Consider the following 21,638-nt stretch of genomic DNA (forward strand, 5'->3'; position numbering starts at 1 on the left):
CACCTATAAGCCCAGGGGCTCGGGAGGCTGAAGCAGGAGGATGGCAAGTTCAAAGCCAGCCTCAGCAACTTAGTAAGGCCTATACAACTCAATGAGACCCTCTCATTAAATAAAATATAAAAAGGTCTGAGGATAGATCTCAGTGGTTAAATACCTCTGGGTTTGATCCCCAGAACCAAAAAAAGAATTTAGAACAGCACCTGGCCCAGATCAGGTGCTGTCAGTGTTAGCCATTGTCATCATCATCGTCATCATCATCATCATCATGGCCACATTCAGGTTCTCACAGCAACCCAGAAGCAATCCTGGGTGAATTAACTGAGGATCAGAGAGGTCAAGTGATTTTTTGAAGGTCACCATGTCAAGAAGTCATCAAACTACAACTTATTCCCCACCTTCCACGGCCAATTATTTCCACATTCCATTAAAATCGTTTGTTGCCTATGTGGCATCCTCCTCCAGGGGCTACACCAATAATCAAGTCAAGTGTGGTCCCCCACTGGGCCCCCACAGGAGCAGAAAGTGAGAAGAACATGGTTTCTGGGCAAATTGACAGGATTGGCCATGCATGGGATGGAAGTGGGTTTTAGCTGCCCCTGAGCAAAAAGCCACATGATCCTTCCTCTGCAAGGTCTCCTGGGACGCGAGACCCCAAGAGAGAAGGTACAGCAGGTACCCAACCCTCGAGCCCTGTTCTCCTTCCTGGGCTCTGATGGCAAGTAGGGCCAGCACTCTGTCCTGTCCCAAGTCCTGGCCAGAAGCTTGAGGCAGACAGGATGGCCCAGTCCTCCCTGGCCCCCAGCACAAAATCAAAAGCAGAGCTCCAGCCTCCCTGACCAACCCTCAGGGCGGGCCGGGCCCTGTGCTGAGCCTCCTCCAGGCAGGACTTCTGCTCAGGACACAATCCAGAGATCTGCCCTCAGGACGTCCCGTCACCACAATCCTGCCTCTTGTTCGCCAGAGTGGTGACCCAGAACATGGCTCATCTGTGTTTGTTCCCTGGACAAAGCTCCCAGGTTCTGTCAAGGTTCTGGAAATCCAAGTCAGGAGCCAACTGAGGAGAACGGAAAAAATGGCCTGTGATGTTTCACCAGCTCCTTGGCCCTTGGTCCAGAGGGTTCCTGAGAGGAGCCAAGCAGGGCTCTGGGGAGATGAGGAAGAGCCAGGAGGCTCCTCAGTGTGTGCTCAGCTTTTCCCAGAGTTCTCTGTCTTTCCTGGTGGTCTGGGGTACAAGCAGACTGCTCTGTTCATTGAGATAAGAAGAAAGTTGGAAAAAAAAACAAACTCCCACCTACAGTGAGCCTTCGGGATGGAGCTTGTCTGACCTGAAACAGGCCCCTCCAGACTCCAGAGAGCAGCGGCCTTCGCAGCTCTGCTTCTCCCAGGGTCCAGTCACTCGGACAGCAAATATTTGAGCCAACTAGGTGCTGGGCACGGTGCTGAGAAACAGAGAGCGAGAAACACACGTCCTGCTCTCCCTTCACATTGTAGGGGGTCAGGACAGACAGTACACAGAGAGAGGGACAAAACAACCTCAGATGGTAATCTGTGCTCTGAAAACAAAACAGGGTGAGGAGCCAGCAAGTGACAGATCAGGGGATGGAAGAAAGACTCCCTGGGGGCCGGGGGTGACACCTGACCATACACTCACATGTCCATTTTACGTGCTGCCCACGTAAAATCTAGGCAAGATCATAGCTCCTCCCTCCAGAGCCCCCCAATCTAGAAGAGGAGAAAGACCATGAACATGAAGAGTCATACCTTCCCTTACCTCCCTTACCATAGGCTACTGGCAGGAGGAGGGGAGAGGATGGAGATGGGAGGGGAGGGGTGGGTTATTTAGGACCCAACACTGGCCCCACATTGAAGAGTTTGAATTCTCTTCCCAAGTGCCATGAGAAGGCTTTGAAGGGTTTTACAGGAAGATGAGACCATTTGATACACGTTTAAAAATTAATTTACTTATTTATTCTAATTAGGTATATATGACAGCAGAACGCATTTTGATTCATTGTACACAACTGCAGCACAACTTTTCATTTCTCTGGTTGCACATGATGTAGCATCGCACCCTATGTGCAGTCATACATACCTAGGGTAACGACGCCCATATCATTCCACCATCTTTCCTATCCCCATGCCCCCCACCCCTCTTTTTCCAATCAAAGTTCCTCCATTTTTCCCATGCCCCCACCCCCATCCCATTGTGGATCAGCATCCACTGTCAGAGAGAGCATTCGGCCTTTTGTTTTGGGGGATTGGCTTACTTAGCATGATATTCTCCAACTGGCAAATGCCATAATTTTACTCTTCTTTAAAGCTATTCCATTGTGTATATATACCACAGTTTCTTTATCCATTCATCTATTGATGGGCATCTAAGTTGGTTCCACAGTTTAGCTATTGTGAATTGAGCTGCTATAAACATTGATGTGGTTGAGTTACTATATTATGCTGATTTCAAGTCCTTTGGGTATAGACTGAGGAGTGGGATAACTGGGTCAAATGTGGTTCCATTCCAAATTTTCATTTTTTAAAAAAATATGCACCCCAGCTATTGTGACAAAAAAAGAATCCAACAGTAGGAGGAAGGATACCAAGGCCAGGGGTGGGTGTGGTCAGGGGACGCAGGTCAAAGGATGCAGATTTTTTGTTGGATAGGAAGAAGTGCAAGGTTTTGTTGTCCAATGAGGTAATAACAGAGCACCGTATTCCTGAAAATTGCTCAGAGTTGATTTTAAGCACCTTCCTCAGTGAGGTTAGCGAGTTAATGCCTATGTTCATTAACTCAATTTAGCAATTCCACCATGCATACATTTTTCAAACATGAGGTACACGCTAAGTATATAAAATTAGCAATTGTCCATTTTAAAATTCTTTTCTGAAAAAGAAAAGAAGGGACTGGTGAGGTGGCTCAATGGTAGAATGTTTGCCTGGCAAACGTTTGTGAGGCCCTGAGTTCAATCCCCAGCACCACAAAAAAATAAAATAAAATATTGTCAAAAAGAAAAGCAGGGTTAGTTGGGCTCAATAAACTCTCTTCCCCAGACGATTTCATCAAGTCACATGGCTTTAACCGCATGCATTGGTGATTCTCTCTTTCTCTTCATGTCATTCATTTACTTATTTATTTGGTATTGGGGGTGTTGAATCCAGGGGCACTTTACCACTGAGCTCTATCTGCAGTCCTTTTTATTTTTTATTTTGAGACAGAGTCTCACTAAGTTGCTGAGGTAGGTCTTGAACTTTCCATCCTCCTGCCTCACAGGCTCTGGAGTTGCTAGGATTCCAGGTATGTGCCACTGTGCTGGGCTTTCACTGTAGTTTTTTTTGTTTGTTTGTTTTTGTTTTTTTTAATCAGTGCCTTATTGTATATAATAGTGGGATTCATTGTGACATATTTGTATATGCATACAACATAATTTGGTCAATCTCATTCCCCAGTACCTCCTGTCCATCTTTCACCCCTCCCTCTACTGCATTCATTCTATTTTGATGAGATCCTGGTGGCTCTCACATTGGTGCCTCTAGTCCTGGCTTTTAGAGTCCACCATGCATTGTTCCCGTGGGCTTCCATCCCCACCCCAACCCCTTACGTGCCAGGGTTTCAGAACCAATGAACGGGAACTCATGGCCACATAGAAACAGTTCTGCAGCATTTACTCAACCATTTAATGAGTCCCATTGGGAGCCAGGCAGGAGGCTGGAAAGGAGGATGTACAGTAAAGATGGCTCAGAGCCTGTCCTGGGCTCACCCAGGAGAGAAATCAACAGGTGAATGAGATCCAGTGGGGATGAGCAAAGTCACAGGTCAAATTCTAGGCGTTTTCAGTGTTGCCTCTGTGCACTCCCCTTCCTCCTCCTCCCCACCCCCACCACACAGGAAAGAGCTCTATCCTCATAAGCTGACCCAATCAAGCAGCTTTCTCAAACTCTAAGGGGAACATGAATCACTGAGAGATCTTGTAAGCAGGATTCTTTCAGTAGGTCTGGAGAGGGCCCAGGATGCTGCATTTCTTACAGCATCTATGGGGTGCCAAAGATGCTGGTCAACAGACCACACTGTGAGCACCAGGGACCACGTTCCACCTGACAGCAATAGTCAAGGGAGGAAGTCAACCAGAGCCATGACTTTCCCCAACAAAGCCTATTCCTGAAGCAGGAAGAGCATGACTAACGCTAGCCCCAATCCCAACACGTCAAGCAGGAGCATGTACTGTGCCTAAGCATGTAATGATGAGCATGATGGGAAGAGACAAAAAAGTAGATAAGAACATCACCACTGTTGGCTGAGCTTGCTGATTTCATGGAGGGCGCTGTACTAAGAATATTAGATGCATTTTTTAATCTATCCTCACAACTTGCTGTATCTGCACTTCTATTTCACTAATGAGAACCCTCCAGAGGTCATGCCACCAGCCCAGGACAACACAGCAAAAGCCCAGGCAGTCCTGGGCTCAGTCCAGTCTGAGCTCTGTACAACAATCACCAAGCTGCCTCTTCAATGAGCTTAACGAGTATAAAGCCCAGTGACTCTAAGCCTCCTGATTCTACCAGACCACTGAGTCAGGAGAGAGGGGAGGCTGGGGCAGGCAGGAGCAGGATACCAGGTGAGGTGCTCCATGGTCGCAGCCTGCCAAGTGTCCTAGGGTAGAGAGAGGGCCTCCTTCCTTCAGGTGCCCACCTTGCCCCATCCTGATTCCTAATCTGATGTTTCTGGTTCCCACTGCAAAGCACTAGTTACTAGTTACCTAGTTACCCTCTGAGCCATTTGATAAAAGGAAAGAAAAAACAAAAAGCATCGGTTTGTTCTCCAGCCGGCGGATGCAGGGAGATCACCCAAGTTAAGACCACAACCCAGCCCTTGGGAATGCTATTCTATTGGAAACTCCAATGTTTGGGTATTGGAAATTTAATTCCCAAGCAACAGAGTTAAGAGGTGAGACCTTTCTTTAAGAAGCAATTAGATCTCATAAATGCAATGATGTCATTATCAAGGAAGTGGGATCCTAATTAGAGAATGAGTTTAGCCCCCTTCCTCTTTCTTTTGTCCCGTCTTGCCCTTCTGCCTCCCACCATGGGATGAAGCAGCATCTAATGCCAGTACCATACTCTTGGATTTCCTAGTCTCCAGAACCATGAGTCAAGTAAACTTCTGTTCATCATAAATAATATAGTCTCAGGCATTCTGTTATAGCAGCAGAAATCAGACTAATACAGAAACAGAAGACGGATGAGATTCACCTTGGGTATATGCCATCTCTCTCCTGTCCCAAAATACAAAGCTCTGTAGAGATATGGGATGTCATTCATCCTCACTGCAGACCAGTACAGAGATGAAAGGAAGCCTGGCATTGTCACCAGACTGGAAACTCCCTGAGGACGGGGAATAGAGTCTGCTCATCTCTGAGGTCCAAGGACTAGGAATGTGACACACCAGGGGTCTACAATAACTACTTATTGAATTAATTGATGTTCCCTTCTGCTCTACTGGGAAACTTGGCCCAGAACAGAGAAGAATTCAACACTAAATTCATAGTAAATAAGTAAAAATGAAAACGTGCAGCTGGGATACTGTGAGGCCTGCATGGATCTTGCCCAGGATATAATGAAAGGCCAGAAGCCTGAAGTCGTGGTGGTTGTAGTGACAAGCTCTCTCTCCTCCCTGGCCCTGACCTTCCGGGACTGTGATTAGCACAGGAGGCTAGGCTCCGGAGGCCTCTGGAGCGGGAAATTGGTGTGAGAGAGGGTAATTCACCATCTGGGTACTTGAAGAGCCAATGAGTCACCCAGGATGATGGTGGATCCCAGGGAACCAAGCCTTACCCCTGAGAATTCAGTGCCTCACAGGAGCTGGGGTATACCAATACCCCAAGAAATCCAGTGCCAGGAGCCCAGAACAAGACTCCCCATCTGAACAGTGATTGCAAACTGACTTAAAGCATAGGCAGAATTTCCACAGCCCACCTGCAGCCCCAGGGCCTTTCCCTGTGCAGTGCCCTCTACCCAGAGCTCTGGTCCCCTTCACACCGGACCTGGCCTCAACATGCATCTGGAAGCCCCTCTGGCCTTCCAGACCTGCTCAGAACATCTCCTTCACGCTCTCACCACAGGCGCTACTTTCTTTTCTGTGTGTGATGATTTTATTACCTCCCTCCGCACCCTGCCCCCTTACCCCAGACTGACAGTTCTTGCTGTCAGCATTGTGACCTCACCTGGAGCTGGTACAGGTGAGCTGGTCCTCACCTGCTCTGGTACAGAGCAGAAGCTGGGTATAAGTGTGCCAGAAGAACATTTGAATTGGCTCCAAAGGGCAGAGTAACGGTGAACAGATTGGGCAAATCAGTGGAATATGGCAGGAAGCTGTCAAGATGTGTGAGCAGGTGAATTGTGACTCCAAGTCCTTCTAGCAACAGCCTTTACTGGTCGCAGCATGGGGGCTACCCACTCACAGTGAGGACCCCCACGCCTCATCTGCACCACCTAAGTCACCTAATTTGCATGTCTGTAAAACCTATATGCAGGTGGGTGAGAGTAACAGAGCCCACACTCATCATATTGAGATCACTCATCATAAAGAGAGAGAGAGAGAGAGAGAGAGAGAGAGAGAGAGAGAGAGAGAGATCACTCATCATATTGAGATCAACACATTCAGGTTCACGCACTGGCACAGGGCCAACCTCAGCAAAGCCCTGGAAATCAGAGAAAGAGTTTCCCCTACAGAAGAGAAGCTTTCCTGGGCTTGCAGGGTTCACTAGCACCTGTCCCCTCTTCAGGGGCAGGTGCTTCTGCCTGCAGGTCAAGATCCTGTGGAGGCCATTGACCTTGCTCTGATGAGGTCCCTTAAACTGAAAACAATCCTCAGCAATGGCCAAGGCCACCACCAAAGAGCCACATCTCTCAGGAGAGTATGGATGATGGCAGGCACCCACCTCCCCTTAAAATGCAGTGAATACCCTTCATTCCAACTCGGGTGGGTGGGTGGGTGTGTGTTATCCATGTTAACAGGATGATTTAGTCCAGGTGTGCATGTGGTAAAAATAAAGGTGGTTACCTTTATTTAATATTGGACAATCCTTATGCAGTATAAGTTATCAAACTTACATTGAATAAAAGTATTATTAAAATATAGGGTTTTATTACCTATTTATTTTAATTTGTTATACATGATGGCAGTATGCAATTCATTTCATATTATACGTATAGAGCACAATTTTTCAAATCACTGATTGTACACAAAAATATTTTCACACCATTCGTGTCTTCATACATGTACTTAGGGTAATGATGTCTAACTCATTCCACCATCACTCCTACCCCCTTGCCCTCTCCCTTCTCCTCCCTCCCCTTTGCCCTATCTAAAGTTCTTCCATTCCTCCCATGCCCAACCCCATCTCCATTATGAGTCAGCATCCTCATATCAAAGAAAACATTCGACCTTTGGTTTCTGGGGATTGGCTTGCTTCACTTAGCATTATATTTTCCAACTTCATCCATTTATCTGCAAATGCCATGATTTTATTCTCTTTTAATGCTGAGTAATGTTCCATTGTGTATATATATTCCCAAATTTCCCTATCCATTCATCTACTGAAGGGCATCTGAGTTGGTTCCACAGTTTAGCTTTTGTGAATTGTGCTGCTGTAAACATTGATATGGGCTGTGTCCCTGTAGTAGGCTGTTTTTAAGTCCTTTGGTGTGGAATAGCTGGGTCAGATGGTGGTTCCATTCCCAGTTTTCCAAGGAATCTCCATACTGCTTTCCATATTGGCTGTACCAATTTTCAGTCCCACCAGCAATGTAGGAGAGTGCCTTTTCCCCAACATCCTCACCAACACTTATTGTTGTTTGTATTCTTCATAGCTATCATTCTGATTGGAGTGAGATGAAATCTTAGAGTAGTTCTGATTTACATTTCTCTAATTGCTAGAGATGTTGAACATTTTTTCATGTTTGTTGACTGATTGTATATCCTCTTCTGAGAAGTGTCTGTTCAGTTCCTTGGCCCATTTATTGATTGGGTTATTTGTTTGTTGTTTGTTTGTTTGTTTGTTTGTTTGTTTTTTGGTGTTAAGGTTTTTGAGTGCTTTATATATCCTGGAGATTAGTGCTCTATTTGATGTGCATGTGGTAAAAATTTGTTCCCAAATTGTAGACTCTCTATTCACCTCACTGATAAACAAGCTGAGAAAAAGCTTTTTAGTTTGAATTCATCCCATTTATTGATTCTTGGTTTTAATTCTTGCACTATAGGAGTCTTATTAAGGAAGCTGGGGGCTAATCTGACATGATGGAGATTTGGGCCTACATTTTCTTCTAATAGGGGCAGTGTCTCTGGTTTAATTCCTAGGTCCTTGATCTACTTTGAGTTGAGTTTTGTGCATGGATAAAAATAGAGGTTTAATTTCATTTTTCTCCATACAGATTTCCAGTTTTCCCAGCACCATTTGTTGAAGAGGCTATCTTTCCTCCAATGTACATTTTTGGTGCCTTCATCTAATATAAGATAACTGTAGTTATGTGGGTTAGATTCTGTGTCCTCTATTCTGTACCACTAGTCTACCAGTCTATTTTGGTGCCAATACTATGCTGTTTTTGTTACTATTGCTCTGTAGTATAGTATAAGGTCTGGTATAGTGATGCTACCAGCTTCACTCTTCCTGCTAAGGATTGCTTTGGCTATTCTGGGTCTCTTATTTTTCCAGAAGAATTTCATGACTGCTTTTTCTATCTCTATAAGAAATGTCATTGGGATTTTGATTGGGATTGCACTGAATCTGTATAGTGCTTTTGGTAGTATTGTCATTCTGACAATATTAATTCTGCCTATCCAAAAACAAGGCAGATCTTTCCATCTTCTAAGGTCTTCTTTAATTTCTTTCTTTAGTGTGTTATAGTTTTCATTGTAGAGGTCTTTCACCTCTTTTGTTAAATTTATCCCCAAATATTTTTTTTGAGGCTATTCTAAATGGGGTTGTTTTCCTAGTTTCTCTTTCAGTGGATTTGTCATTGATATACGGAAATGCCTTTGATTTATGGGTATTGATTTTATATCCAGCTACTTTGCTGAATTCATTTATTAGTTCTAGGAGATCTGGTGGATCTTCTAGGTATAGAATCATATCGTCTGCAAATAGTGATAATTTGAGTTCTTCTTTTCCTATCCGATTCCTTTCTTTCATCTGTCTGATTGCTCTGGCTAGAGTTTCAAGAACTATGTTGAATAGAAGTGATGAAAGAGGGTATCCTTGTCTTGTCCCAGTTTTTAGAGGGAATGTTTTCAATTTTTCTACATTTAGAATGATGTTGGTTGGCCTGGATGATGACAGATGATAGATAACCTTTACAATGTTGAGATATGTTCCTGTTATCCCTAGTTTTTACGCATTTTTTAACATGAAGCTTTCTTAGCATCTATTGAGATGATCATATTATTTTTATCTTTGAGTCTATTGATGTGATGAATTACATTTATTGATTTCCATATATTGAACCAACCTTGCATCCCTTAAAATATAGTTTTTGACAGATATGTAAGACCAGTGGTACAGAATAAAAGACACAGAAACAAACCCACATAAATACAGTTATCTCATACTAGACAAAGGCACCAAAAACATACATTGGAGAAAAGACGGCCTCTTCAACAAATGGTGCAGAAAACTGGAAATCCATATGTAGTAAAATGAAATTAAACCCCATCTCTCACCCTTACGCAAAACTCAACTCAAAGTGGATCAAAGACCTGGGCATTAAAACACAGACCCCTACACCTAATAGAAGAAAAAGCAGACCCAACTCTCCATCATGTTGGCTTAGGAACTGACTTCCTCAATAAGACTCCTACAGCACAAGAAGTAAAGTCAAGAATCAACAAATGGGATGAAATTAAACTAAAAAGCTTCTTCACAGCAAAGGAAACAATCAATAATGCAAAGAGAGAGCTTACAGAATGGGAGAAAATCTTGATCACTGCTCCTCAGATAGAGCATTAATCTCCAGGATATAAAAAGAACTCAAAAAACTTAACACCAAAAAAACCCAAATAACCCAATCAATAAATGGGCAAAGGAACTGAACAGATATTTCACAGAAGAAATACAATTGATCCACAAATATATGAAAAAATGTTCAATATCTCTAGCAATTAGAGAAATGCAAATCAAAACTACACTGAGATTCCATCTCACTCCAGTCAGAATGGTAATCATCAAGGATACAAGCAACAATAAAAGTTGGCGAGGAAAAGGTACACTCAAACATTGCTGATGGCACTGCAAATTTGTACAACCACTATGGAAAGCAGTATGGAGATTCCTTAGAAAACTTGGAATGCAACCACCATTTGACCCAGCTATTCTACTCCTTGGTCTTTACCCAAAGGTCTTAAAATCAGTGTAGTATAGTGACACAGCCACATCAATGTTTATAGCAGCTCAATTCACAAAAGCTAAAATATGGAACCAACCTAGATACGCTTCAACAGATGAATGAATAAAGAAATTGTGGTATATCTACATAATGGAATGTTACTCAGCCTTAAAGAAGAATAAAATTATGGCATTTGCAGATAAATGGATGGAACTGGAGAACATCATGCTAAACGAAATAAGCCAATCCCAAAGAACCAAAGGTCGAATATTTTCTCTGATATGTGGAGTCTAATTCACAATAAGGTGGGAGGTTAGGGAAGAATGGAGGTACTTTGAATTAGAGGGGAGAGAATGGAGGGGAGAGGTATGGGGTAGGAATGATAGTAAAATAACTCAAACATTATTACCCTATGTGTATAAATAATTACAAGACCTGTGTTACTCTACACCATGTACAGTCAGAAGAATGAGAAGCTATACTCCATTTATACAGTGTATGTCAAAATGCATTCTTCTGTTATGTAACTAATTAGAACAAATTTTAAAAATTTTTCCAAAAAAAATAGTTTTTGAAAAATCTACTTCTGGTAGATTTCCACTGATTTGCCAGAGTCAAAAGGGTCAATGAAGCAGGATTCCTGCAGGTCTTAAGCTACCTGCTCCCACTGTAGTTTTGTCACCTGTAAGTTAAGAATATGATATTCAGAGTCTCACTGGTCAAAGCTGAGGCCCAGCTTTCCATTCACAAGCCAAGTGACCTTGGGCTCAAATCGAGTTTAATAACGCAGTTTCTTCTGCATGTCTGTAAAGTGTAAATCGTTATAGGTATGTTATAATATTACATGTACCTGGCACCTTCCAGGTCTTGGCAACTGCTAGCACAAAAGAAATAACATTGCTGTGGTTAAAATAATAAGCATTATCATTTTTTAAAGTTCAGAAGGGAAAAGGTTCAGAGCATATGTGGAAAATACAGTAACATGGCACCTGGCTGGAACACAGGCTGGACAAGACTCAGAGCTGGAGAGGTAGAGTCCAAACTAGCAGGGGAAAGGGCTGTCAGAGCTGCCCAGGAGCCTGGGGTTGGGTCTTTACCCCCAGGTGTTCCCAAGAATTACCTGAAGCCTCTCAAGATGTGATGGTTTGGAGAGAACAGAGAAGCTTTGTTCTCAGAGCACTAATCAGTGGCCAGCTGGGCAGCTATAAAGGGTCACCTCGCAAATGATAAACAACAATAATAATAGTGAATTTTTCCACTGACAGGCGCTGTTCTATTGCTTCACGTTTGATTCATTTAACCTTCAAAACCATCCTGTGAAATAGGGACTGCCTAGAGATTTCAAAGATGAAGAAACTGAGGCACAACAAAGTTTTGTTCCCTGGCTGTGGTCACCAGCCGGTAAGGGACGAAGCCGGAAATAGCAGGCAGCTAGTCTGACCCTGTGGTTCATGGTCAAAATAGACACAAGGGAAATGTTCTGGAGACCTATGGTAACAGAATTAGTAAGAACGCATTGCATTGCTGAGCTACATCTTAGTGTTTTGACCACAAAAAAAAAAAAAAAATAGTATATGAAGTGAGGGATTTGTTGATAAGCTTAATTTAAACATTTCATAACACATATATACATCAAAAAATCACATATACTTAACGTCATATAAGCATAGACTTTTCTACATCAATCAATTACACCTTAATAAAGCCAGCAGGCGGGTGGGGGAACACATTGTCAAGGCAAGAAGAGAGAGGTTTTGTTTTGAGGGTTCTGTTTCTTGCTGGGTTCACTTAACATCCAACACTCATTAACTGAGTGTCTACTGCATGCCTACAAGCTGTCTTTGGAAGCGCCCCTGACAGCCAAAAGACACCAGAGATCACTGGCCTCCTGCACACTGTTCGGCAGATGGTGTTTATATAGAAACCTGAAAAACAATATTTGCCATTTTCAGAAAGAGAGCTGAGGAAGAGAATAAGTCAGAAGAGTTAAGCTATTTTTGAAAGCATTTTTATATGAACAACTAATGTGCTGTGGTCCAAATCATAACACACCGAAGACTGGCGACACACTATCTTGCAATTCCAAGGTTTTTGTACAATACTCTATAACAAAACCTCTCCGGGGTCATCTCCCTGTGTGTTTATTTAAATGTTTTCTAAATGTGTCATTCATTGATTAAGAAGCTGTAGCTCTGTGTTTTGTTTTGTTTTGAACTCAGGCTGCACATGGCTGTTCATGTGAAATTCTAGAAGTAAAGCTCACCAGGACAGCATATGTGCCCTAAAGTCAAATGGTGGGCACATATGCTCCCAGCAAGGTGTCTGGGACCACAGCTTAAGAATTCTTGAGCCGGCTGGGCACGGTGGTCCATGCCTACAATCCCAGCAGCTCAGGAAGTTAAGTGAGGAGAACAATGAGTTCAAAGCCAGCTTCAGCAACTTAGCGAGGGAGGCCCTAAGCAAATTAATGAGACACTGTCTCAAAAAATGAAAAGGGACTGGGGATGTGGCTCAGCAGTTTGGCACCCCAGGTTCAGCCCGTGGTGCCAAAAAAAAAAAAAAATCTATTAATGTTCAACTCTGTAATAAAAATACATTACAATCCTTCCTTGAAACTTCTGGGTCAGTTTAACCTCAGAGTTTTCTGCTCTTGCTCAGCAAGCTGACACTCTTTGCAACACAAATCGGGATTTTTTTTTCACAGGAAGACAACAAAAACGAGATAAGAATTAGATAAATTCAAGCAGTTTAAATATCATGGATATCCAACCTACGAATTGAGGTTCCTTTTGAATTTGTATGGGAAAAAAGAGTTATCATTTGATTAAAAAAGAAAGAGAGAGAGAGAGAGAGAAAGAAAAGGAAACTAGTGCCCTGTTACAATGCAGCTAAGTTAAGGTTGAGAAGTGAGAATTCGTTCATTCAACATGCTGGCACAGGCCGGGCATGGTGGTGCATGCCTATAATCCCAGCCATGAGGGAGGCTGCGGCAGGAGGATCGCAAACAAAAAGCCAGCCTCAGCAACTCAGCAAGGACCTAAGCAACTCAGCAAGACCCTGTCTCAAAAATGAAAAATAAAAAGGTCTGTGGATGTGTCTCAGTGATTAAGCAACCCTGGGTTCAATCCCTGGTACAAAAACAAAAACATGCCGGCACATCCTGAACCTCAAGCATTGTTCTAGATACTGGGATCGCTGCTCTCATGGAGCGCTCATCCTAGAGGAGAGACACAGTCAGTAAGCAAGTAACCTTGCAAATGATGAGAAATAAAACAAAACAAGGGTACGGGGTGTGAGCTTGGAGGTGGCCATTTTTATCCACAGGTTGATCAGAGAAGGTCTCTGAGAAGGTGAAATGTGAGCAAAGGCCTGAAGGAAGTGAGCCATGCAGTCTTCTAGGGAGAGAACATTCCATGCACAGGGAACAGAAAGGGCAACGTGCCTAAGGAGAGAACATGCCCAGAGCATTCAGGGAACAGCAAGGAGGTCATATCAAAGAGGCCACAGAGGAGTGAATCAGAGCAGCTAATCGAGTGGGCCTGGAAGCCCCTACAAATGTGACCCAGAGGAGCATGGTGCTGATTATCAAAGGCATGCTCAGCTGCTTCACTGATCACAGGGTGCAGGGGGCAAAAGCTATATAGAAAGGAGACCAATATGGCGGCAATTCCAGGGATCCTGTTGAGAGACTGGTCTAGGGTACAGCAACAGAGATGGTGAGAAGTGAAAAGGTTCTGGATATGTCTTGAAGGTAGAGCCACTAGAATGCATCGATGGATAGGTTTGGGATTTGAGGGATAGAGAAGGGTCAAGGATGACTCCAAAGACATTCAGGATGGGCCACCCTAAAATATGCCACTTAGATAACAACCTGAGGACACTTGGGGAATAGCAAATGCAGAGAGGGGCTTTCTCTAAACTTTCTTTATCTGTCTAGAGACAGGGCCTCCAAAAGGAGCTCAGTTGTCCCGAGCCCTTCCCCTAAGACCCTCGTCAACCAGGGGAGACTGGAGGTCAAACGTCCCACAGAGATCCTGTCGCGAACTGTTGCCTATTCCTCTGAGGGCCCATCCATCTTTCCCAGGAATACTTTACTCTTCCCTAAGCTGCCCCCTCGCCTAGGAAGAGGGTCCATAAACTTCTAGGTGTTACTGGGGGTGAGGGGCTGGGATACTCACTTTTCTTCCATGTGAGGCCCCCGTGCACATAATAAATTTATGGACCTTTTCTTCTGTTGGCGTGTCTGCTGTCAGTTTATTTTGCAGGCTCACCTTCAGAGCACAGAGAGAGAGTTGTCACACCCTGAGAGCCAAGAGGAAACATTTTCCTGCCTGCCCAGTTCCGGGGATGCAGGTGGGGTCATGTCATTCTGCTCCCTCCCTCTGCAGGCTACAGCTGAGAGACCTGAGCTGACAGGGCCAGCGAAAGGGCAAGACTTCTAACCAGGTCAGGACCCAGGTCTCTGCTTATAGATGGAGTCAGTGAGGGTGGTAAGAATCCCCCCTTGGCCTTTCTGAACTCAGATTAGCAGGAGAAGGCGTGTGGAACCTCGGGTAAGGCAACGTTGGTGTTCTGTGTGGTCACTGCTCTCCCTGGTCTCTTGTTCACGTCATGTGTCACCCGAGGGCAAGAACACAGGCCTGGGCCCTCGGAAGCCTATTGTTGCACCAGCCTTGCAGACCGGGGACTTCACAGGTCTCTTCTTGGGCAAAATTTGCCATAGGTTCTCTAGACAAAAAAATCACATGAGGTTCTCCTTTTGTTCCCTTTGGATCCGAAAAGCTTGGCTTCTGGGCCAGTGAGAACACAGGTTCTGGCCTTTGCCAGCCGAAGACATCAGTCAGCTAGGACCCATGACATGAAGTGACAGGTAGCTTTCTCTGCCTGCGACCATGCCAGCTCTGGGAGCTGGTCCTAAGAAGATGACTCAGTCCATACGGGGCTTTTGTCATGTTGACCTTCGTTGTTTCGGGGAATCCCCCGTCCCAGCATGGCTCACCCCATGTCACAGAGGAGTGGGTCTGTGACGGCAGCCATCCCACATTCTGGGGGAGAACAGGGACAACGGGAACAGGGACAGTGGTAGCCAAGGTCTTTGCTTTCTTTTCTTAGTCTAACTCAGGGAGTGAACTTGGATCGAGGGACTGCATCTTCTGCACCCACTCGGATGGTGGAAATGTACCTCCAGGTCCTTCCAGGAAAAGACTTACTGGTTTGAGTCACTTCTAGAATAACAAAATTGGCTATATTCTCAAGCCATTTTTTAGAGAGCTCTTATTCTCAACTTGTCTTATTAATACCTATGGGAAGATCAAATTTAAAAGATGCTGTAAAGGAGTATAATAGCCAGTCTCAGAAACTCCTTTCAGAACATTAAAAAGCAGAAATCAGATTTAGAACAAAGTTAAAAATCCTTTAAGCCTCTTATACTCCCCCAATTCCCAATCCTTGATCCTCCAAAAGATATTTTGGATCTCTGGGCTCCCTTCCTCCAAATCCAGCTCCATTTCTTCAGCAAATCCCTTCAAGTCAGAATTAGCCAAATGTAAGAATTAGCTTGAATTGTGATTCTTGGTTTTGGGGGGCCCATCCATTAGTGGTCTTTTCTCTCCCATAGAGAGCTACTGCTTTGCTATTTGCCTTAGGTATTTTTTTTTCCTGAGAACTTGGTTCTGACTTTTGCTTGCCAAGGACGCACAGATTATTGAGACAGCATGTACAGGTGACAACCTAAAGACAGGGAGCTGACAAGAATACAGCTGGACAGAAATGTGGGCTGTGCTCCATTTGTAGCTAGTGTACTAACAGTGGCCAACCCTCTGGGCACTGCCTACGTCTTTTTTGTGGTCCTAAGGTCCTACTAGCTAGCATGCCTGGAGCATGCTAGACCACTGAATGACATCCCTAGTCCTTTTTTTTTTTTTTTTTTTTTTTTTTTGAGACAAGATGTCACTAAATTGCCAAGGCTGGCCTCAAACTTGTGATCCTCTTGCCTTAGCCTCCCAAGTCACTGGGATTACAGGCATGCATCACTGGCCAGGCCTATATCTTGATTGCTTTTAGCTGTTTTTGGAAGTGTCTCTCTTTGGAGGCATCTCCTGCATCTGTGCTTAAAGCCATAAAAGGCTAATTAGTTTGGTCTTCAGTCACTTGTTAGGTGTACCTGTGGTTAAGAACTTTGGTTTCATTCAGAGAATGATAGGAACTTTTTAAAAGGCCTTCTCTCTAAGCTGGGGATGTGGTTCAGTGGTAGAGCGCTTGCCTACCATGCATGAGGCACTGGGTTCGATCCCTGGTGCCACATAAAAATAAACAAATGAAATAAAGGTATCGGGTTCACCTACAACAACAACAAAATAAGAGGGCTGAGGAAGGGGGGTAGTTGAGTGCTCAGTAGTTGTGCCCCTGAGTTCAATCCCCAGTAATCCCAAAAAGTTTTTTTACAAAGGCCTCCTCTTCTAAGCAAAAATGGAACTGCACAGGCAAAAAGAAAGAAAACAATTCATTAAAACTTTTCAAAGTGAAATTGCTATTACTAGAACAGAGAAATATTTTTATCTCCATCTTAGTTGGAAATCTGCTCTCTGATATAAATGAGCAAATTGAAGATAATGCAATTGGATGATGGCAAATATCCAGCCCTTTGACATCATTCAGGCTGCAACCAAATAAGATAATACTGTCATTATCTTACAAATTGAGTGTTTACAAAAAACAGGAATGTGCTCCAGAAGCAATTCAAGGCCCATCTATCCATACCCATCTTAAAACCCCACCTATTCATCAAGATGTTTGCAGAAACTGTATTAAAAGAAAGAAAGAAAAGAAAAAGTGAAACCTTGAATATAGAGATGTTCTGTGCTTAAGAAAAAAGAAAATTTAAATAGTAAATACCCTCAACATTTCATGGACAAAGATGCTTCCAACCCCAACTCTTTCTTGAAGAAAACGTGTATTCTGTTTTCTGTGCTTTTGGAATGTAAATCTTAGACCCTGTCTTGCTTGAGACTTGTCCATTTGCAAACTTCAGGGAGCTAATTGGGGGAAGGAGGTGAAAAGAGGATTGGTTTCTGAAAAGTAACAAATGAAAAATCGTAAAATGTCTTTTCCATTACTATTAATAAAAATCTTTACCCATGTGAGCAAGTAATCTTAATTTGTTCCATTTGCAAAAATGCAATTTGGATCCAGTTGTCCTCCTTATAAACAAGTGAGTTTTATATTTTTGTACCAGTCTATAGCTAAAATGAGATCTCTTTATCTGTTCCTATATGTTTATATGTGTGTATATGCATGTATATTTGTATGATTTGTCTAAAGGTATAAAATCTCTTAAAGAAGTTTGATTGATATTGGCTTAGAGATAAATAAGTGCTCATATAAATTAAATATACCCAAAACTGCTAGAAATATAGGACCTAATCCAAACACTTTTCAAGATCACATGACTTGGGTAAATCTTGATTAACTAAATTAGGTCAACATGGTGCTTCTGGATTATCAGCCGATGACCCATGTATTTAACTTTAGGGTTCTTGCTCAGGTGCTGAGTGACATGTTTGTGCTATGAAGATTATTATTAGGAAAATAAAAATGTAACGGCTAGCTTTCTCTAATGTCTGTAAAATTCTCACAGGTAACCCAAGCATAATTGTTAAGAACAAGTAAATTAAATGAGATGCTATAAATGGGATAAAAGTTAATCAATGAACACTTTAACAATGTTTTATTATATGCTTATTGAAACCTTCTTCCAAACCTCTTTGATGACTATACCCTTACAGTTTTCTTAAGTTAAATTAAATGATTTAGATATTTATTTATCTCTTGATCATTTCCAAATAAGATAAAAGACTAAAATATTAATTGCTAAATTGAAGGTTTATATTAACTTTTTGGCTTATTAAAAGCAACTAAAAATATTTGGGTTGTTAATAAACATGAAAGTTTTTTTCTATAAGGAAGCATATATTTCTAGAAATTATCAACTTTAATTCATAAAACGTTGTTTCAGGATTCTTAAAAATTTCTTCCTTGATTTTTCACTGCAAATTAGAGTTCCTAAGACTTAAAATTCTAATATGCAATTTAAATGACTAGAATTTAGTCTTTTCTCTAAGTGACAAATTTTCATATTGACATGAAAGCTTTTTTCACCATGAGTGATTTGCCATAAAAAATTCTGTCTTATCAAAATAATTTTTGTGTTTCAGGTTGTCTTTTATCAGGTCTTTTATTTAAAAAGAAAATTGATTCCTCTCCTTTAAGAGAACATACTGGGCCTGGTGGTACACACCTGTAATCCCAGCAGCAAAGGAGTCTGAGGCAGAAGGATAGCAAGTTCAAAGCCAGCCTCAACAATTTAGCAAGGCCCCAAGCAACTTAGGGAGACCTTTCTCTAAATAAAAAATAAAAAGAGCAGGGAATGTGGTTCAGTGATTAAACACCCCTGGGTGCAATCCATCCCAGGTGCAAAGAACTGAAAAGAACTGTTTTTTCCTACAACTATGTAATTTTATGTATTTAAACCTTAAAGACTTTAGACATATTTACTTGCAGAAGCTCAATAAGAATCTATTTGTTCTCTTCAGAACAATACAATTGGAAATGCTAGTTATATTACCAAGGTTTTGACTACAGTGTTGTATTTTCTGATATGACCAGACAAATTTTAAAAACTAAGGTTGAATTTCTGGAGCCTCAATGGGCTTTTTTTTTTAAAACCAGGGATTGTACCCAGGGGCACTTAACTACTAAGCCACATCCTCAGCCTTTTTTCTTTTCTTTTCTTTTCTTTTCTTTTGCATTTGGAGACAAGAGTCTCACTTAAGTTGGTTTGGGCCTCAATAAATCGATGAGGCTGGCCTTGAACTTTTGATCTTCCTACCTCAGCTTCCAGAGCCCTGGGATTACAGGTGTATGCCACTGTGCCCAGCCAAAACAAACATTTTAAAAAGAATCTGTATGGTCAATCATATAAATTAGTTGCCCTTATATAAATATTCAACCACATTTAATGAGACTAAACTTGTTCTGCAAATAAATTAGTCTTACTTTGATTGTAGTTAGTAGAAATGTAGGTAATTGTAGAGAGATATTTTATGTTTCAGAAAAAAATACAATGCACCTGTTATTAAATTCTAGCTCTCTCTGATGGGTTACATGTTTTGTTTTGTTTTGTTTGTTTGTTTGTTTTAAAAGTAAAATCCTTCTCATTGTTTTGAGGGCTTGTTATTTATCTGCAAACTGGTTTGGATCCTTAATTCTAGTTTCCACCAATATGTGGCTTTAACCTCCAAACTAATACTTCCAACTTTTTCCCACCCTTCTGACTTGGAATTATTGAAATTAAAACTGCCCTTGGGTGAAGCCCTGAAAGTTGAAGCCACACAGATGTCCGAGAAATCTCCACAGCAACTTACCTGTGGACAACTTTTGTGCCTGCTGCTATCTGGTCCCTTCAGAAAGTCCCCTGGGACACCTGCTGCAACTGAATATGAGGAACATCTGCCAGACTGCCTCTGACCGCCCCACCCCCACAGAAGATGCCCCAGTCTAGGAATCTTCTCAGCCGTCTGACCTCCAGACTCAGGAACTACGTAATAGACTGCTTCAAACACTAACTTTTTTTTCTTTTGTTTCTACAGAAATGACTCTTTTTAAATACCTGTTTGCTTGCACCATGTAGAGGCCTAATTCTGATGGGAACCCAGCTGTGACTCCAGTGCCCAAGATGAGACACAACTGTTTCGCTAGACTGACCCACTCCGGGGTCTCTTACCCCTCAGCTACCAAGCCCATTATTTTCTCCTGTCACCAACTCAACTTTTAGTGCATGGAACATCTGGGAAATTTCAGACAGGGGAAATGAAGAGGTTTTGGAAATACCACCCCCAAAACGTGCCACCTTGGACTTCACACTGAGGACAGTTGGGGAATAGCGAATGGGAGGGGCTCTCTCTGAACTTCCTTTATCTGTCTAGAGATGGAGCCTCCAAAAGGAGCTCAACTGGTCCTGAACCCACTGAGTTCAGTTTTTAATCTCAGATACTTATCAGACATCCACAGAGAGATGCTGAGTAAGAATCTGGACATCTTGAAAGGAATATATGCAAACTAAAGGCACAGACTGAGCTCTGTGTGTAGATGGTATTTAAACCATCAATGAGATCAGTAAAGGGATAAGTCCAGAGGGTTCCCAGGGCTGATCCCTGAGGAACTCCAACATCTAGAGGTGGGAAAGTTGAGAAGCAACCAGAAAGAAACAGGAAGGAGCTCCAACATTTAGAGATGAGAGAGATGAGAATCAACCAGGAGATGAGGAGGAATCAGGAAATGAGACTAACTGGGAGCACCCAGGAAAGCTAAAGAGACCTGACGGCAATGTCCCAGGAAGTAGGGAAAGCGACTCACCAAGAAGGCAGTGACCAAGTGCGTCGAGTACCGCTGAACGTCCAGTACGGTGGGACCACAGATGGAACCAGCATGGAGGTTACTGGGGATACCGACAAGTTGTTGAAGTGGTGGAAACCAAAGTCTGGCAGGTGTGTTCAAGAGAAGTTCTACAGAGGCGGGGGGTAAGGGGGAGCATGGGTAGAGACTCGTCCAGAGAGTTTCACTGTCAAGGGAAGTTGGGGTCAGGGACAGCCAAACAGGAGACAGGGACGTGACTGTTACAGTGATGTCCTTGCATAAGCAAAAAGGGTGAGATCTAAAGCAGAAGTGGGGAGAGGGAGTATGCCTTGGAGAGAGGCAATGGCTGTCCACCCAGTGACAAGAGCACTTGGGTACAGAAATGGGTAGGTTCAGAGATGTAATGGGAGCCGGCAGAAATTCTCTCTCCTTGGTTATGTTTTCTGTGAAAAGAGAAGCAAGGCCATCAGCTAAGAGTGAGGAGGGACAACTGTCTTGGAGGTTTGAGGAGAGAATGGGCAAACTCGTCTTCTAGAACAGTGGCAGTGTACAGACTAAAGAAAGAAAGAAAAAAAAAAAAACATTGTCAGGTAGCACTTGGAACAAATTTCCAGTGAGAACAGTCAGAGTGGTTTCACGAACAGCCTGACAGATGGAATCAGGATGAGACAGATAGACAGCACTTCTGGTCCCTGGGAACTTTCTCAGAGGGTAGAAGTGACTTCACCAGACCTGGGCGGCTGTTTAGGGTTTACCGTTGTTGTTGTTGAGGGAGTTGTTTCTGTTTTTTGCTTTTTCCCTCCCTGTGGAATCTCCACTTCTGATTGTGTGGCTGGCTGTCTAGGAGCATTTCA

General features: G+C 42.9%; 1 protein-coding gene across 7 annotated transcripts in view; it reads right to left on the reverse strand.

The window, feature by feature from the left end:
- Positions 1-21,638, reverse strand: part of Smoc1 (SPARC related modular calcium binding 1) — a 155,046-nt gene that overhangs the window by 96,679 nt on the left and 36,729 nt on the right. Inside the window, exon 1 of one of the 7 annotated variants that reach the window (XM_076850303.2) lies at positions 14,550-14,605. The exons of the other annotated variants lie outside the window; for them this stretch is intronic. Coding sequence (XP_076706418.1) covers positions 14,550-14,579 — 30 coding nt within the window. The 5' untranslated portion in view covers positions 14,580-14,605. Of the gene's footprint in view, positions 1-14,549; positions 14,606-21,638 lie in introns of those variants that run through there. 7 annotated transcript variants of the gene reach the window in all.

Source organism: Callospermophilus lateralis, chromosome 3, assembly GCF_048772815.1.
Source record: "Callospermophilus lateralis isolate mCalLat2 chromosome 3, mCalLat2.hap1, whole genome shotgun sequence".
In the NCBI taxonomy this organism is placed as follows: domain Eukaryota; kingdom Metazoa; phylum Chordata; class Mammalia; order Rodentia; family Sciuridae; genus Callospermophilus; species Callospermophilus lateralis.